This window comes from Rhinolophus sinicus, chromosome 2 (genome assembly GCF_057876585.1).
Source record: "Rhinolophus sinicus isolate RSI-liver-muscle chromosome 2, RSI-T2T, whole genome shotgun sequence".
NCBI classification, from domain to species: domain Eukaryota; kingdom Metazoa; phylum Chordata; class Mammalia; order Chiroptera; family Rhinolophidae; genus Rhinolophus; species Rhinolophus sinicus.
Genome location: NC_142502.1, coordinates 55,835,001 through 55,855,039, shown reverse-complemented (window position 1 = coordinate 55,855,039; position 20,039 = coordinate 55,835,001). Strand labels below are relative to the sequence as shown.

The 20,039-nt window shown below is 40.5% G+C and overlaps 1 protein-coding gene across 6 annotated transcripts in view; it reads left to right on the top strand.

Annotated features, from left to right (window-relative positions):
* The window catches only part of KLHL32 (kelch like family member 32), a 197,199-nt gene that overhangs the window by 124,918 nt on the left and 52,242 nt on the right, over positions 1-20,039 (top strand). For 2 of the 6 annotated variants that reach the window (XM_088795544.1, XM_088795543.1), the window contains one exon: positions 9,384-9,599. The exons of 2 other annotated variants lie outside the window; for them this stretch is intronic. In XM_088795544.1, the coding sequence (XP_088651670.1) occupies positions 9,384-9,599 (216 nt within the window). Of the gene's footprint in view, positions 1-9,383; positions 9,600-20,039 lie in introns of those variants that run through there. 2 more of the 6 variants (XM_088795545.1, XM_088795548.1) reach the window with 2 other exon arrangements.

Here is a 20,039-nt window from a genome sequence, read left to right as displayed (position 1 = left end):
AGCTGTTATATTGCAGTTATCCGTTAATACTTTCAATTCTAGTCATTATTGCCAATTTTCCCACTTGGAAAAAACTGAATGGTCACTGGCTTTACCTTTGTGTGTATGTATAGGAAGGCCAGAAAGAGAATGGGAAGCAGGGGAGCCCAATGAGGTATTTGGATGATGTTCAGAATTAGACAGACATTAGAAAGACAAGGCCTGTTGTGGTTTCTTAGTTACAAGTAAACAGAAAGAGCTCATGGACATTCTTTCATTAAACTCATATGTATTGAGCATTTCCTCCCTTCTAGGTACCAGGGACACATTACCATCCCTGGCACCAAGGAGCTTAGATTTAGTGGAGGGAGATAGGTGTATAATTAAAGGGGGCTGACAGTGACAAATACTGTGCTAGAAATCCACAGAGGGCGGCAGGGTGGAGGCACATAGGAGGAAGTGGTCAATTTGACCTGAACCAGGGGAGCTGCAAAGGTGAAATGGGTTCATTCATTCCACAAGTGTGGCTTCAGCTGCTGACATGCGCTTGACACTGTTTTAGCCACTAGGGATACAGCAGTGAGTAAAATAGAACATAGAACATCCTTACTGGGTGCTGGGGGAAAACGCATTATAAATTAGTAGGCAAATACATGCAGAGGATAATTACTGATAGTGGAGTAATGTGATGGAGGATGACATGGAGAGGAAGTGGGATGTCCTAATTTAGATAGGATGGTCAGCCAGAACAATGGAAACATGATTCCTCATCCATAGGAATTTTGCATATACTGCTTTCTCTGTTTGGAACATTCTCCCTGCAACCCCGACAACACCTTGTTTTACAATGCAGGTTTTATAATTATTCAGGTATGTTGAAGCCAACAGATCAGGGGATGACTGCCATTGAAAAGATACTTTGTTACTCATAGTTCCAAAGACCAGGGGGCAAGGGGAAGCACCTGGTTGGTCAGGAAGTAGAAGAAGCAAGGGGAATGCATGGGCAAGAGCCTTTATTGTGGCTTCTACGGGAAAGGCAAGACAAGGCAGTGTCATTAGGCTCACAATTGTCTGGTTTGAATAGTTTGAGGAGGCTCTGGGGCTTACAGGTTGTGTCTAGTTGTCTAGTACTTGGCCCTGGAATGATTAGGGCAAAGGAATGTTGCCTCCTGTAGTGTAGGAGCCAGATACAAGAGGGGGTTATGGGCCCGGACCAGGGTGAGTGGGAGTGTGCCACTGCGGGGTAAGGTCATGGAAGGTCCAGCTCATGGAAGGCTATGCAGTGGTACTGAGTTTAGACTTAACCATAAGCAAATGGGAATCTGATAGTGGGTTTTAAACATGTGATCAGTATGGTCAGATTCTTGTAAAAAGAGAGGATTGAGAGTTTGATTGTGGGGGAAGGAATGGTAATACAAGACCCTATTGCAGGAAGTCTGGATGGGACATGATGAGGAACAGAATGCTAAGGATGAAGAGGGAACAGGACTTAGTGACTGACTGGATATGAGGGAGGAATATGGGCCACCTTTAGGGACCCACATGTGGGTGGCCGATGTGGTCATTCTCTAAGAGAATGGATACAGGAGAAGATGCATGTTTGCAAAACATAAGTTCAATGTGGACATGTTGAATTCAATATGGCTGTAGAATATCCAAGAGATGTCCTTTTATAGGCAGTTGGGAAAACGAATTCAGAGCTTATGAGAGAGGTTTGGGCTAGTGATATAGATGTGGCAGTCATTAACAGGTAATCAGTTTGTAATGCAATTGTATGGTTTTTACTTTGGCTATCCTCCTTTTCCTGGATTTAATGGTATGGCTTATTTGAGACTTGGATGTCTAAAGGGACCACATTTTTCATTTTGACCTCCTTGCATCAGTGATGAATCAGGGTTTATGGATGCCAAACAACAATGCTCAAATATAGTGTTTTGTTCCTTGCCTGCCAAACCTACTTTCTACTTTTCATGTCAGGCTGTGTGATAAGTGATTTTCATTCATTATCCTCATGACAACCCTATGAGCTTGTTGAACCTCCTATTTTGTAAATGGGAAATAATGGAGGTTCAATGATTGACATAAGGTCATGGCCAACGGTAAGTATTTGGGCTGGATTTGAACCAGGTCTGCCTGAGTATATAGCCCTTACTCTTCTCAGCCACCCTGGGTTGATTCCAAGTGCCAGTGGCTGCTGATGGTTTGTTCTGCCCCTGAAAGCAATTCTTCTTTCCTTTCTATGGTATATAAAAGACTTCTTTCAAAAAAGTCTAGAAGTATATATATAAACATTAATAGTGATTATCTCTGAATGGTGAAATATGAATGATTTTTGTTTTCCACAGTTTGTATTTCCTGAATTTTATGAAGTGAACATGTATTACTTTTTATAACCAGAAACATAATGGCACTATTTTTATGATCTTTTCCCCCCAGGTACAGAGTGATAGGTGGGCATTTAATGCAATTTAGCCATTGCCTCCCATCTCCTCCCATCACATTAATGGAAGTCCTTAAAAGCAGCATTATAAATGATTGTTTTGCTTATACATGGTCTCTTAAAGCTTACAAAACCCATCTGCTCTAATAGGAGGAATGAGTATTGTGACATCATGACCTCAATGAAGGTGGTTTTTCTTTTCTCCCTCAACTTCCCACTTTATACATTTTAACTACTGAGGTTCTAAGTATGCATACAAAGGGAGTGGAAGCATTTAACATGTATAGAAAGTGCTGGAGATTTGGGGAATTTAATGTTTTTAAGTAGAAGAGAGGAGAAAGGAAAAGGTAAACATAGGAACAGACTTTTAACTGATTTTTTTTTGTACACAAACATGTCAGTTCAGTTCCCTTTTGCTATTCATTTAGCCATTGACACTTGTCCATTTAGCCTTCTCAGTTCTCCACTAATATAAAATGCTTTGTTAGATTGGGTTTGGGGGTTATATAAAATTATACCTATAGGAAACTAAAACATTTTAGGACTGTGGAAGTAGGTGTTAAATAATCACCTTCAAAAGAAACACAGCAGAAAAGAAGCACAATTGTTCAAATCCCCAATTAAGTTGAATTAATTCTCTGGTTCTCCATAGTTTTGAATTGTCCTGCTTTAAAGTTTCAGGCTTTGAATTGGAAGAAACCAAATATTTCTATATAAGATACTTAAGGAGGAGTATTTGGTTGCTGCTACGTAATCCAGTCCCAAAGTCTTAGTTGTATAGACCTTTTTGACAGGAGACCCAGTGGGGAGAAACTCCTGTTCCTGAGCTGTGTCTGCCCCTCTTACTTTGCAGAGCTTTGTTGGTTCTGCTTCTGTGCCTGCACCTCTCTATGTGGACTTGAGCATGTAGCTGGGTGCCTGAAAGGCACTGACACCACCTCCCCACCCACCCCTGCTCCATCACACTTCAGGGGGCTGAGAGCAACTTACTGGGATGCTGGAATTGTATCCAGGGCCTTCATGCAGTTAAACTTGCTTCATAAATGTACTGACCATAAGTAACTTCTTCATCCAGAGGAGATGGTCCTAAAGTTTGCTATGGAAGCTCTGTGTGCAAGGGTTACACCTACTTGCCTCCCAGAGTAGAATTTACTAATCCTAAAAAGTAAGATTTGGAGAACACATTTAAACATACTTGACAAAGTTGGTACCAGAGACAGAGCCTTCAGTATTCCTTTGATAAAATCTACTGAATGAGAAGCCAGGATGTTTCGGTTGAATGGCTGTGAGTGGACCCTTAAATATTTGAGTTGCAATGGATTTTTGTGGTCATCTTTAATAGACTTCATTTTAAAGATAAGCATTTATTCCTTTTCAACTGTGTTGGTAAATAGAGCTATTAAGCACCAGAATCTTATGGCTAATCCCTGAAGCCATCTGGCTTGACTCCTGTTAGGAATATAATGTCATCTCCACCAAAAGATATATAATCTAAAGTTAAAAAAAAACACCAAAAAAACAGGTAGCCGTGGTGATGATGCAGCTGTTACTTGGAGAGCTCTGTTTACAGTATCTTTATCGTACTCATACATTTTATTATTTAGAACAGCATTGTCCAATAGAAACTAACAGGAACCACATATGTAATTTTAAATTTTCTAGTAGCTGCATTAAACAACTAAGAAGAAACAGCGAAATTAATTATAATATACTTAACCCACTATATCCAGAATAATATTTCAACATATAATAAGTACAAAAATTATTAATGCGCTATTTTATATTCTATTTTTCTTACTCTTTGCATTTGGTTTATATTTAACACTTAAAGCACATCTCAAATCAGACTAGCCACATTTCACATGCTCAATAGCCACATGTAGCTAGTGGCTGCCATGTTGGATAGCACAGATTTAGAACATAGTCCTTTAAACTTCCAAATATTACAGAGACAAATACATTAAAATAGAATAGAAATATTTTAGAAAGAGTTCTTTGTATTTTAGAAAGAGTTCTTTGTGTCTTGTGTTGTATTTTGCATTCCTTAAGTTATTGGAAGATATTACTCACACATTAATAATTACAAGTTAAAATAAGGGGGAACTAGGACACAGCCCTCTCTCATTCTACTTGAAATAAGTAAATTTTCTATCAACACACCTGTGTGCCTACTCTGACTCTTGCAGCATTCCACAGGAGTCATGGTTCTCTGGGAACATTATTTTAGAACTCTGGCTATGAGTGTGATAAGTTGTAGCGACAAGCACAATTCCCCAAAATGAAACATTGCTACAGAAACTCTTTTTTTTCTTTTTTTAAAGATTTTATTGGGGAAGGGGAACAGGACTTTATTGGGGAACAGTGTGTACTTCCAGGATTTTTTTCCAAGTCAAGTTGTTGTCTTTTCAGTCTTAGTTGTGGAGGGCGCAGCTCAAATCCAGGTCCAGTTGCCGTTACTAGTTACAGGGGGCGCAGCCCACCATTCCTTGCGGGAGTCCAACCAGCAGCCTTGTGGTTGAGAGGACATGCTCCAACCAACTGAGCCATCTGGGAGCTCAGTGGCAGCTCAGCTCAAGGTGCCATGTTCAATCTTTAGTTGCAGGAGGTGCTGCCCACCATCCCTTGCGGGACTCGAGGAGTTGAACTGGAAACCTTGTGGTTGAGAGCTCACTGGCCCATGTGGGAATCGAACCATCAGCCTTCGGAGTTAGGAGCATGGAGCTCCAACCACGTGAGCCAGTGGACTGGCACCTACAGAAACTCTTTGAAAAGGAGGGAAGGATTGCAATTGGTTGTCACAATTTCCGAGTCGGATAAAAAACAAAGAACAGTTATAAATTGCTCTTCTTAGGTGAATTAAATATAGAATTATTCAGGATGGGAATCATTTCTGTGAGGTTTTATTCCTGAGACCTTGTGTGTAAAACTCTATGTTTTAATTTCATTAAGTCAGGATGGATTGTTTTTACTCAAAGATGTACATAATTTGAAGTTTTGTAAAACAGAGTAGAGTTAGTCTAGTTTGTGTCATCTACTCATGACTCCCACTTTACCTGCCCTCACATTATATTTAGTAGAAAAAAATTATTACCTTAGAGCTATAAAATATGGTAACGATAGAGAAAAGGTCTTCATTGGTAAAATGTTTCTAAAACTTTGCAAAGTAACATTTCAATCAGTGAACCAGAAACCCCTTTCAATCCCTTTCTTAAGATATCTCAGTAGATTTTTTTTCCCCGTCAATATGGCAGAGTAGGTAAATGCTGTGCTTATTACCTCCAGGCACAACCATGTCAAAATTACGACTAAACCACAGAACAGCCATCACTGAGAATTGCCTTGAGTCTACCTGAACCAAAGCCCTACAACTAAGGACATGCAGAAGAAGCCACCTCGAGACTGGTAGAAGGAACAGAGATGTAGAATGGGCTGGTTCCAAACCCACATGTGACCATTAAAAATCAGGAGGGATACCTTGGCTGCAGAGGTCCCTCCCAGAGCAGTGAGGGATCCCAGTTCCACACCAGGATCCCCAGCTCAGGGTTCCAGTGCTGGGAGAGAAATCCCAAGAACTACTTGTTGTGAAAACCAGCGAAGATTGTGGTTGAGTGAGATGGAGGGCAGCTGCTCTTCAAGGGCATAGACTTACTCACTGACAGACTCTCTCACTCTGAGCTCCAGTGCTGGGGCAGCAGCTAGAAAAGCACCAGAGACATAAAGGGATGAACTGAGTTGTCTGACTTCAGGGCAAGAGCTGCAGGGGCAGCTTTCTCCTGGATGGAGAAGCTGGTGGAAGCCATTGTTTCTTTGTTGAGCCTGCCACTCTCCTGGCATGCAGGCACAGGCCACCACCATATTTGAGTCTCCATCAACCTGTCTAACACTGTTTATTTGCACTGCTCTCATGATTCTGAGAACCCCCCCTCCACCTCAACTTTCAGGCACACCTAAGATGCCACCAGTGGCTTTCTGTATAAATGCCTGCCTTAGCTTATGTTTCAGGCTTTCCTAAAATCTCTCAAAGGTTCACAAAACCCAAACAAGCAGTATCTGGATTCAGAGTATCCAGTACCTTTGGCTGAACAGCCTTAAGCCTGGCGCTAGTGGAAGCCAGCCTTTGTTCTCAGCTTGGCCTCTTCATGCAAATCCCAGCACAGTGTGGGCAGTGGCCATCTGCTGATTGTTTTGGGGCTCATACCAGGTGGTCCCAGGCAGGGCACAGGCTGCAGCTGAACTTGGCCTGCAGTTGGTCCTCTTCCAGGAGGCATCAGGGATGGCACACCCATTGGCCAGCTTTGGATAGAGCTGGAGCATCATCCAGATGCCTCTGAGGATGACAAACTCAAAGGGCAGACTGGGCAGGCACCAGAACCCTACTAAAGTGAGTCCTGCTTTGTAGGGTTAGCCCCTGCACAATAGTTTCCCCCCTGTAGTCGGGGATAGTCCTCACCACCAATCAGCCTGAGGGTCAGTCCCTCCCACTGACATGCCGAGAACATCCAATGCTCAACTACAACAAGAGGGCACACACAATACGCAGAAGGGACATACTTGGGGTACCTGGTTCTGGTGACTAGGGAGACTACGCCACAAGGCCCCACAGGACCCTTACTACATAAGGCCACTCTACTAAGACTTGGAAACATAGCAACCCTACCTAATACATAGAAACAAATACTGGGAGGAAGCCAAACTGGGGAGACAAAGAAAAATCTCCCAAATTAAAGAACAGAACTAAACTCCAGAAAAAGAACTAAACAAAATAGAGATAAGCAACCACCAGGTGCAGAGTTCAAAACACTGGTTATAAGGATGCTCAGTGATCTCAGGGAGAACTTCAGCAAAGAAATTGGAAACATAAAAATGGAGATAGAAAACATAAAAAAGAACTAATCAGGAATAAAGAATATAATACCTAAAATGAAAAATACATTACAAGGACTCAATAGTATGTTAGATGAAGCAGAGGATTGAGCCAGCAATTTAGAAGATAAGGTAGCAGAAGACACCCAATCAGAACAGCAAAAAGAAAAAAGAATCCAAAAAAAATGAGGACAGTTTAAGGGGTCTCTGGGACAACATCAAGCTTACTAACATTCACATGACAGGGGTACCAGAAGAAGAAAGAGGGCAAGGAATTGGAAACCTATATGAAGAAATAATGACAGGAAACTTCCCTAACCTGGCAAACGAAATGGATATTCAAGCCCAGAAAGCGCGAGCAAGATGAACCCAAAGAGGCCCACATCAAGACACATCAAAGTTAAAGACAAAGACAAAATCTTAAAAGCAGCAAGAGAAAAGCAGTTAGTTACCTACAAGGGAGCTCCCATAAGACCATCACCTGATTTCTCAACAGAAACTGTGCAGGCCAGAAGGGATTGGCACAAAATATTGAAAGTGATGAAAAGCAAGGACTTGCAACCAAGATTACTCTGCCCAGCAAAGCTATCATTTAGAATTAAAGGACAGATGAGATGAAGAGCTTCCCAGATAAGAAAAATCTAAAGGAGTTCGTTTCCACCAAACCAGTATTGCTAGGAATGTTAGAGTGACTTCTTTAAGATGAAAGAATAATAAAAAATATGAATAATAAAATGGCAACAATTATGTGTCTATCAACAATTACTTTAAATGTAAATAGATTAAATGTTCCAATCAGAAGACATAGGTGGCTGAATGGATAAGAAAATAAGACCTCTACATATGCTGTCTACAAGAGACTCATTTCAGATTGAAAGACACACACAGACTGAAAGTAAAAGGATGGAAAACGGTATTTCATGAAAATGGAAACATAACAAAAGCTGGGTAGCAATACTTATACCAGGCAAAGGAGACTTTAAAACAAAGACTAACAAGAGACAATGACCTAGTAATCCCACTTCTGGGTATTTAGCCAAAGAAACCCAAAACACAGCTTCGAAGGGATGTATGCATCCATATGTTCATTGCAGTATTGTTTATAGTAGCCAAGATATGAAGCAACTTGGGTGTCCCTGAATGGATGAATGAATAAAGAGGTGGTACATATATACAATGGAAGGTTACTCAGCCATAAGAAAAGAATGAAATCTTGCCATCTGCAACAACATGGATGGACCTAGAAGGTGTTATGCTGAGTGTAGTAAGTCAGAGAATGAAAGACAAATGCCATATGATTTCACTTATAAGTAGAATCTGAAGAACAAAATAAACAAACAAAACGGAAATAAATTCATAGCTACAGAGAGCATTTTGATGGTTGCCAGATGGGAAGGGGTTTTTTGGGGTGAGTGAAAGGGGAAGGGATTAGGAAGTACAAATTGGTTGTTACACAGTAGTCATGGGGACGTGGAGTATAGCATAGGGAATACAGTCAATAATATTGTAATAACTATGTATGGTATCAGATGGGTACTAGAATTATTGGGATGATAGTTGGGTTGGGGGATAAGGGGCAGGGTGAAAATGGTGAAGGGATTAAGAAACACAAATTGGTAATTACAAACTGGTCATGGGGATGTAATGTAAAACATAGAGAATATAGACAATAATGTAGTAATAACAGTGTATAGTGCCAGGTGAGTACAAGACTACAGGGGAATCACTTCTTAAATTACATGAATGTCTAACCACTATGCTCTACACCTAAAATTAATATAAAATAATATTGAATGTCAACTGTAATTGAAAAATTAAAAAGGGGGGGAAGGTAAAGTGGAATGAAAAAAAATTTAAATATATGGCTTTTAAGGGGAAATTTGAGGAGAAATGATGAATTCTAGAACAGCAGTTCTTTGTCCAGAGCCTTATATTTGAAAGTTTTCTTAAACATTCTCAATTGAGTGCAGTCCCATTTGTCCTACTCCTGTCACGCAAACCTTAGTGAGTCAATCTGAATTTCTTGCCTGCTCTTTCTTGGATTGATTTCTAAGAGATCTTTTTTTTCCCCCATTTTTATTTTTATTTTTTTGGCACCCAGGAATTAAATAGCTTTAATTACTTGGATCTGTACAGACTTGCTGACCTCTTTAACCTCACTTTGTTGGAGAAGGCAGTGATCGATTTCTTAGTGAAGCATCTCTCTGAGCTCCTGAAGAGTCGCCCTGAAGACGTTCTAACGCTTCCTTATTGTCTGCTTCAGGAGGTCCTGAAGAGTGACCGCCTGACCTCCCTGAGTGAAGAGCAGATCTGGCAGGTAAGGGCACTCTGCATGGGTCTCTTATGGCGTGGAGAGGGCATGGAATGATTATAAGTTAAAGCATGGAGGAACAATGACAAGTATTTTGTTTGGTTTGGTCCTCATCGGACTTGAAGTCATGCTCCCTTGATGGCCAAGTGATTGGAGAACACCAGCCCTTGAGGCTGGGAGGCCTCGGCTGGCTCAGCTTCACTCAGGGATTCGCAGGTGAGATTCCTTAGACCCTCGCTGTGGCTTCCCAAAACCCTAAGAGGGTTACATCAGAAAGAGTCAAGGGTTCTTTTTTCTTCCGATAAAAATAGTTTCTGAATATGAGGAAAATGGATTGTCAAGGGCTATTTATGGAGATTTAAGACCAAATGGAATCAGAATAAATTCTGGGCTTTCCTTTAAACAATTCAGGAATATTTCTTTATTGTAGCAGAGAGCAGCTGAGACCTCAAATGAAACGAAGCTCTTCTTGCACTGCAGTGGAAAAATCTCTCCCCCCTTGCTGCATTCTGCATTCATTGCTCTTTTCCTAAGCTCTGCCTTTTCGCCTGACATAGCATTCTTCTCAAATACCCTTTGTCTCAGGACAGGAGAATGTTTTGTTTTCAAGTTGATTATTCAATTTAAATCCTTTTTCTGCCCATCTGCAGTGACTATCTTTGAACAATCCACATGGTATCTTTGGGAAACAGTCAGAGCCCACCTCTACCCCTTTGTCTTACACTGTCCATCTCCCTCTCCGAAGCACTGGCTGGTCATATTGTTACTTCTAGGGCATCATACCTTCAAGATTTCATGATTATTTGAAAAATATTCGTATACAGAATATAAGGGAAAATACGAAGTCTTCTATTAATTGATAAGGCAGTGAATTCCTGGTATCTTATAAAATGACATTCATAGAATACTCTAATTCTGGCCAAAACAGAGTCGGAAGTAGCTGTTAATAATTCAGCATCTGACTCTGCTGGTGGATAATTTGCCTGATCTCTTCCTGCCTTCTTCCTTTTTTTGTATTACTTTAATCAGCAACTTCCGTCTTCACTGTTGCTTCCACTACTGAGGGTAATGAGAGCTACGTGTACTGAGGGCCTTCCAGGACCCAGGCTTTTTGCAAACATATTGACTTATCACAACAAGCCTGAAGGATGCCTGTTATCACCCCACCTACCAGATGAGCAAAATGAGGCTGGTGTGTATTACTTAGGGTTACAGAACAGAACCAGCCTTCAAATCCAAGTCTACTGATACCTGCCATCATCACATTATCTTGACAAAGAAAATACAAGGAGTGGAAAACAAGCCCTCAACATTTTTTGTGCTTCTTAGGTATTTCTCATAATGTTTATTCAGGCTGAGGTCAAAAGTGTTAGTGAGAATGAGTTTTGGGTATGCATTTTAATTATTTGTTGTTCTCCTTGCAAACACAAATCATCAAAATTTTCTGGTCAATTCAAAGTGGGAAATTGCCAAATTTGTCTTCACTTCCCAAAGGGAAAAAGAAAGACTTGGAATGAATTCTGCATTTAATTGTTTATAACTGAATTGGGATCTGAACGAACCATCCTAGTGGCTTCTATCTCTTTTTGTGGTGTGGCTGAAGGCACTGCCACAAATGAACATGGTAACGTGGAAATGTCTGAGTGTCCAAAAAATTCCATACTGTCCACTTAAGAGTTATCATAATTGCCCCTCTAAAAGGTTACTGATACTATAATGTAGAATTTTAAAAACTGCTTTCTGCTGCAGGCAATATTGTTTTTATACCTGGTCCTCAAGAACGAATTAAAAAGACTCACATAAATCTGATCAGTTTGGGCATTCAACAAGCAATAAGAAACTGTTCTTGCTTTCTCTTAGTAAATAAGTAATTCCCTCATACTCGACCCAATGGAGAAAAATCAAATCAGACCAGGTATATTGCCTCAAGTATAGTTAAGTTCATCATTTTTGCTGAGGTTATACTAGTAATGCAATATACCATGGAAGAATCTAATATTCCGCCCAGGGTGAAGATTGGGTATGCCGGCGGATTAGTGTCAGGGTGCTTTAGAGAAGTGAAACTTGATGGACAGGCTGGAGACAGATCTACAGAATCTCATTAAATTGCTGAATTGTTCATTATGGAGTGTTCTCACTGTAATAAAGTGCTCATTGACTTTGACAAATCCCCATCCCATGTCTTAAAGAAGAACAGCGAAGCGAGAGGTGTTGGGGAGGAGAAAGGAAATTGGCACAAAGTCAGACAGGTAATAGAAAAGTGGATGGAGGGTAGTGCTCTTTGATTAATATGTACAACTGGTAACTTATGGGAGAGCCCAGTAAACACACACACATCCACACACACACACACACACACACATGTTTACACATGTGGCTCCTCTACAATCTACAATCTGATTATGTAACCTGGGACATTCCCTTTATTTTGGTGAAAGGCCTAAATTTCGTTATTCACTGGACTAGACGCAGTCTGGGTCTGAAGATGTGTCATGAGAACCTTCAAATTATCCTCACTAAACAAACTCTTTTTGCCTTTTTCTTGGTGTCCCTCATCTAATCCCTTTCCTGATAAAATGTGCTGCGGGCCATAATAACCATTCAGTGGATCTGGAAAGCTGTGAAATCCCCCAAGATCACGCCTGCTATCTGCTCCTTTTTTTCTTCATCTGACCTTTTCAAACTTTATCTTAAGTCTCTTCTTTCACAGAGGGCCTCTTCATCCCCTGTAGACAATTTTTTTTCTGCCTTCCATTGCCTGAAACTATTTGGTTTATTAGTGAACTTCCCTTTATAGTCACAGTGATGTAGATACTGCACCATATACACACATTAGTGTATAAGGACATAGAAGACCTCTCAAAAAAATTTCTTTTTAATTCTGTTCAACTCAGCTCAGTAATTTGGTCTTATAGTTTCAAGGCCAGCAATTTCTCAGGTTCCACATGAAGGACACCAAATTGGTTATGGAACTCAAAGAAAGAGGAGGCTAAAATGAGCAAAGCAGGCTGAAGAGGAAGCATGAGGCATGAGGTCACTTGCATTCGTGACCTAGCAAATCTCCACCAGTTTTATTTTGCTTTCAGGTTTTAACTCTAATTTAGGGCTTTGTTTCAATAGGGCCCTGTGAAATTTCTCCTGTTAGATTCAACATGTAGTTTCAGATGACTGAGCAGGGGCAGTAGAGGGTGGAAATCCAACTATAAAACTTAGAGTGGAATAGTGAAACAATTCCAAAGGGTCTGTGTCCATTTTCATAGGACGCGCTGGCTAATCTCAGTTTTCTTCCAAGGAAAGTGCAGTCTCTGCCTTTTCTACCTCAGATCCTCTTTCACCAGAATGCGGAGGAGATTACTTTCCATGGGAGTATAGTTTGTCGAAGAAGCTTGAATATAATGTAAATTCTTGTATTTGTTAGTGTAGGGAGAAGGTGTGGCTCTCCATCCATCAGTATTTTTTGAGGGCCTACTAAATGCCCAAGACCACGCTGCAGCGTAAGGCAGAGTACAGCTTTGCTAATTCCATCCCCGCTGTCTGTCCTCACCCCAGCTAGAGGGGCGGGGGGGGGGGGGGTCCTTATGATTTTAAACCACAATTCAGCTCTCTGGATTATTATTTCTTCTCTGAAATGGCAGAAACAAGAAGGATATGTTTAAATGGATAAATATAGTTTGTGGAAATAAAAATGAGTATTTCTTAAGTGTCTAATATGTGCTATGCACAGTGTTAGAAGCTAGATCCTGGGATAAAAAGGTTTATCAAAATGTTTAATTGTTCACGTAGACAGATTTAGTTTAGTGTCATCTCTGAATGTGGAGAGGGTTTCTTTTCCTTTAATTATTAATTTAGTAACTGTTTCCTCCTTTTAGTGAAAAAGGGTTTATTATTTTTATAAGGACAGTCCATATGTCAGTAGTTTTCTTCCCTTTTAATCTTGGTTTGTATTTTGAACCTAACTTTGTCTGGACTTAATGGCTAATAAGACCAAACAAGTCAGTGGTTACATGGCTGATGTAGAACAAGATCAGATCTTAGCAGCCTGCTTTGTCCTAGTCATATCCCATTTTAGTGGCAAGAGGGACCAAGTCACCTGGTTTGGGGCTGGGGGGCAATCGTGGTTACACTTGTCTTTGCTTCTGCATCCCCAGAGGCAGAGGCTGTAGCACCGTTTATGCTGAGCACTGCCTGTTAGTCTCTTACACTCTTATCAATAACAGATAAAAACAATAATGTAGAGTTTTCATATTAAAATGTATTGAATGGATAATAAGACCTCCTACTACTCCTACATAAGGCTGTATTTATTCTAGAAACATAGGTATACAGAGTGAGTTTGGTCTTTTAAAACTACATTTTTCCTTGTGTTTTTGTTGGGAATTTGCATCTGTATGTTATACTGCTAATAACACACTCATTTTGTATCTGTAGAGACCTAAGTCAGGTCATGTTTAGAGGAGTCAACAACCTCAGATGAAGTGGGTTTTTGGTGAGCCCTCCCTGGGCTTCTATCAGCACCACAAAACTGCCCGTATTACAGTTTGATTTAATCATGGTCCTCAAAAGGAGTTCCAGGAGGTGAACCCAAACAAAAAGCTACTTTCCCTTTATAGTTGGAAAACAGAGGACACTAGTAATGTACTCAGCTTGTGTCTTTTCTCTCTTCCATGATAAATTGACCCAAATACACCTCTGACCAGTGGAGAAGCAGGAACTGCAAAGAGTACTTAATATATGCCCAACGATACTGTCATCATACTGCATGTTTGAATATCACACCAGTTTGAGAATGCTTCTGCATTCATCATTGGTTTGTTCTCCTATGGTACAAATGGGGAAACTGAGTTAACACAGTTCAAAATCAAATTTATGTCTTCTAATTTTGGGGCTGTTTCCACTTTGGTTCGCAGCTTCTTAATTCATAATAGAAACTCAAAGTACTAGGGAGTGGTAGACACAGAGGTGAATTAAATTGATCCGGTGACTTTAATGAGATTAGGAAGGGCCTGACCATTCCTGTTCTCAGGGGGAGTGCCCACAGATTGATAGGATAATAGCCGAATCTGCCTGCCTCCATGTCTTTGTCATGTTGCTGATTTCTAACTCTGTGCTTTGTGACATGTGCTTTATTCATTCTTTCATTCGTTTCAAACAATTACTGAATATCCACTGTGCCCAGTCATGTGCTTGTGAGCATTGCTATTTCCTGCTGCGTGATGGCTTCTGGGCCGCAGTAGTGGACAGGACTGACGTGGCCCTGCTTTCATGGATCTTAGAATCTGACATGGAGCTGGCCACTGCTACTCCTCCCCACCAAGCCTGATTGCTCCCCGGTGGGGATTGACTTGTGCCGACTAGTTTAATGATTTCTTTGCTAACTTTGGGCATGTTGCGATGCTATGGGTACATTGGAAAATGAAATGCTTTTGTTTGGACATTTCAACACCACCCAGTGTCCCTTTCCCCTTTCTTTGGTGCTTTACTCATTGTTAATTCTTGTTCATCGTAGGTACCCTCTAAACAGTTTTGCAAGCCATCATCCCTCCATGTGGTACAGTCCAAGCCTTAAAGAAATCAGACTGTGGGTGGTCACTTAATAAAAACTTCCATGAGTAGTGTTCTCATTTTTTAACACTTGATAAATAGACATGGAATAAAATACTGTGGCCTGAGACCTCTTATCCCCAAACAAAATTGTAACCTTTCATCATATTCCTGCCCTGCCTCAATTCCATTTCATATATGCATGTGTCATTACTATTTTGTTCAGATAGGCACTTTCTGGGCATCTTCACGATATCTTGTTTTATTTTTTCACTAACTATCCCTTAAATTAAATGTGTGCCGTTTCTCGAATTTTTCCCCCAAAACTTCTGGCAGCTCCTTCCAGCTGCATATCTTTTCTACAGATGTGATGAGCGTATCTCCGTTTCCATCTTAGTAGATGTTAGTGAAGAGAATAAACAGAGGCTCCTTTGCATCCCAAATAGTGCTATGCCCAGAGGATGTTCTATCCCCTTAGGACCCCCAAACTGGACTCGGAGCAATGCTGCTATTTCAGGGCTTGGTGCTCCAGTGAGTGTGTATTTAGTCATCCGTCCTGATCTATTGGCGGCTAATTCCTCTGTGAGGACTTATTCCTGAGGAGCCTGACTGGTGCCTTGCTGTTTGTCTGGGCTGTGGGCCTTTGTGAGACACATGGCACCTCCATTTTACAGGGACTTTGCTTCAGCGAATCCTCAGTGTTAGAGCTGTTTGCTGTCAAGTAGCTGTGAGGGGCAGTGATTACCAGAAATTACAGGAGACCGAACTCGTATTCATAGGCTGCTGTTCCCATGAGTTAATAGTTTTTTTTTTCCTTCTTCTTCTTCTTTTTTAAATGAATGAAACAGAACAACAAGGTGATTTATGAGATATGACATATTTATGTTCTCTGCTTCTAATTTTCATTGTGGTTCATGTTGTTTCCAGACTGATATTTTTGTTGGTGCTGCTGTGAGAAAGAAAATGACTGGAGAATATTACTTATGCATTGGTGGCCTGCAGTAATATTGCTGCTACCTGGGTTATCAGGGATTTAAAAATAAAATGCAACTGTAAGCTATACATGAGGTAGAAACCCTGAGGCTAGGAACAGAATTTCATCAACAATAACAATGCTTTACAATCCTGGAACGCTATATAATTTTAAAGCATTTTTACATACGTCATTTTACTTGAGCCTCTCATCAGCCTTGTTAAGGTTGATAAGGCAAGTATTACCCAAATTTTAAAAAGTGAAGGAAAGAGAAGATCACAGAGGTTAAATGATTGACTCACTTTACAGTATAGGTTTCAGCGTAGGTCACACTGTATTTTCTTGAAATACACCAAGTCTCTAAGAAAGCAACTGCAAAGTATCGGATACATCCTCTCATAAGTCAAAGAGGTTATGTTACTCTATAACGAGAGAGACAGCAGTATACATTTCCTAATAAACTAACAATTTTCATTTTCACCTGTTGTGTAGCTTTGTGGGAAGTTGCAAAAATGACTCCAATAAAAGTAGTAGAGGAAGATGTTGCTGAGGGTCTTTCTTTGTCAGTGCCTGGAAAATTGGTGCTCTAGTATTTTGATGAGGAAAAATGGATGGAGAATTCTGACGGAGGTGGGGAACAGCTCTTCATTCCTTCAGGGTACAAGATGATGAAGTATAAAGCAGGGAGAGAAGGCCCATAAGGGAGGATCACTTTAAAATCTGATCAAGATGTTTAAAACAGTGTGGAAGAGAACCTGGAGCACCATTATTTTTTGCCGCGGCTATGTAGACCTTGCAGAGGAAAGTCTGCAGGCGTGTTAGAGATTGCAAGGAACGAACAGACACGATTAATTATTATATCTTCATTTTATACCCAATATATTAAAAATTTAGAAATTTATGCAGCAGAAATTGATAGTTGGGTGATGGCCTCGTATGGGGTTTCAGAGAACGGGAGTATTGACATAAGAAATGTCCAAACCTGTAGAGAATTTTTGTAAGAGTTTCTCTGAGCCAAACTGACAACATTGCCAGGAAGCAAGATCTGAAATGCTCTGCAGAATGACAAATTTTCAGTCTCCTTCATACATTTTGAATTAAGGAGGGAACATAAGGAAGATTACATGAAGATGGGAGAAAGCAAGGTACAGGATAGTTAACAAGACTGTGTGCTCCCTTGAGGGTGGTTAACCTCCGAGGGGTCTGCAAAAGAAGCATTTCAAAGGTGTGTTAACCTAGATGCACAAAAACAATGGGCAGGGCTTGCTTAAGGTGAAGGTACACCTTTTATAGGCCTGGGGCGTGACTATCCACCATGACCTGCTTGATTAGGAATTTATGATCTGATCATCACCCTGTGAGGCTACTTTGGTCACTGAACTTTTATATGTCCCTTTTTTGTCCATAGGAAAAAACTAGTAATTTATTGAAATAAATAAATATTAGTGTCTTTCCAATAGAAATGAGTCTGTGGCCCATATCCTGCATCACCAGACTGTGTCTATGGGAATCCTTCTCATGACAGTTGAGTGCCGAGGTACCACAGTGTTCATGCCAGTTGGCCATGTCAGCCCATAGTGATTTCCTGTTCTGGGCATTCTAAGGGAGAGGATCTAAACTTAGTCATGGAGTGGCTCAGAGGCCCTGGAATTCTTTACATTCAAAAGAGCTGTTTGGAGAAGCCTTGACATTTATTGCTGGATACTGACATCCTTACACATTGATTCTCCCACCTCTGCCTCCAGAACTTGTGCTACCAGCAAAAACAAAGAAGAAAACCTCAACATGACACACCTGGAGGAGAAAGGTAGCTGTTCTAAGATAGTAAGCATGGGCAGCATTCATAGAGAAATAATATTCGTTGACTATTTTTTGTTCCCACAATACAAAGCAATGCATTCTCTGTGGTGAGATTCTTCTCCTGAGTCTGACCACTTCCTCGTTACGTGGGGTGGCATATTGGAGAAATGAAAACAGATTTCGATATTCTGGTGAATAAAATATAATCAGGGGGAAGAAATCCTCTTAGGAGAAAACAAAGTCCTTGATGGGTTCTAAAGATAGATATAACAGATTTTTTTTCATTGTTCCCTTTGTCTATAGGAAGTATTATAAGTCAGGTTCCATAACTGGCACAGATCTTATGCTTCAAGAACAGAAGCTGAAAAAGAGCCCTGCCTGCTGGAGGCTAAATGCACATACCTTCTTTGTGTGAGTTCTTGTTAATGAGAAATGGTCACCTCCTCTGGCCACAAAAGTAAATCAAGTAATTGAAGGAGTGATGGATGGTGTGCAAAAGTTTAAATGTTTTAGGAGGACCTATCTTACGAACACTTTAAAACAAGTGAGCATAATATCATTAATTTTGATTAATTCATTTGCTCTTAATATAGCTTTTAATTTGTAATTCTATGTGAATTACAATGTAATTTGCCATTAATTATACTAAATTGACTATAAGTCAGCCAATCACAGTGGGAAATTACTTACAGATGAAAGTAAAACTAAACCTCTCCATCCAGAAAGGATGACACTTAGTTAAATGCACGTTAGGCATCCCTCGCTTTGGCTGTGAGAATGGCATTGAACCTGCTGAGGACTAGCAGCAATTTCTTTTCTTAATCTGCCCACTTCTGGGACTAAGTGTTCTTTGGAGTGAAGCTCAAGATACAGGATAAGTGATAAAGTAAACAAAGAGGTGACTTATCAGGTTTGCCAGGTCCCCTGAAAAATCTGTCTGTTCCTCTCATCTCATGTAAGATTTAGGCCATGCGGAGAGGTTGTGCGGTGCTTTCGATGATTAATTCCACACCTTTTGGATGCTAGGGGTTAGGACAGGCACTTACCGAGGTCGGCCTGCTCTTCCTCCCCATGCTCTGAGCCAGCTAGGAAATCCTGTTTTAAATCCCATGCATGTCCTATCAGTATCCTGAAGCCACTCCTATTTGACCAATACACAAACTGCCTTCTGGACAGAAGGATGTTGTGCCTTAAAATGCCAGCACCACACTGGGAGAAGAACTAATCCTCCAGGAGATGAGAGAGCATGTGTGTGTCATTGGGAAAGCTTGCCAGAGGTGCCCGTGTGCACACAGGTAAAGTGACCGCTGAAGAATACGGACACTTGAGAAAGTGGGAGGAGAACAAGGATGGATGGATTTGGAAAATACTTATGTTTGAAGCATTTGCCAGTTAGCTTCTTTTGAGTATTGTCTCCTAAAAAACAATCAGAATGAAAACTTTGAGATGCTACAGAATGTTATATGAGTTAGCGATGTCCTGCTTGAAGTATATTTATGTGTAGGTAGAGAACCATAGGAATTTTATACATTCTGGGTAAAGTCATGGTGAACAATTAACACATAAAATGAGATCTAGCTATGAGGGAACAAATGTTGCCAAATATTGTGTGGAAAATTCTAGGCTGTTTTTAATAATATTTTGTATTAGTTTCAGGTATACAAAACAATGTAATAGTTAGACATTTACACCCCGCACAAAGTGATAACCCCCCTCCCGCAATCCATTACCCCTCTGACATCGTATATAGCTATTACAGTTCCATTGACTCTGTTCCTTATGCTGTACTCCACATCCCGTGAGTACATATGTTTAACATTCAATATTATTCAGCTTCAGGTGTTACTTTGTTAATTATATATCTGTATTTCATCATTCCAACACACAGTCTGACAAATAAAATGGCCAAAGTTTTACGTAAAAATTTTGAGTAGAGAGGTTAAAACTATCCTGAATTCTGAGTCAGCAGCCACACTGTCCGTTATCTCTTACACACATGCAGGTGGGGTTTATGCCATCCATACACTCGCAGGTAGACACACACACACACACACACACAAATGCATATAAATCTTTGCAGCTAGAAGAATTTTCTTTGTCTTGCAGTACTAACTGGAGTCATAATACTCACA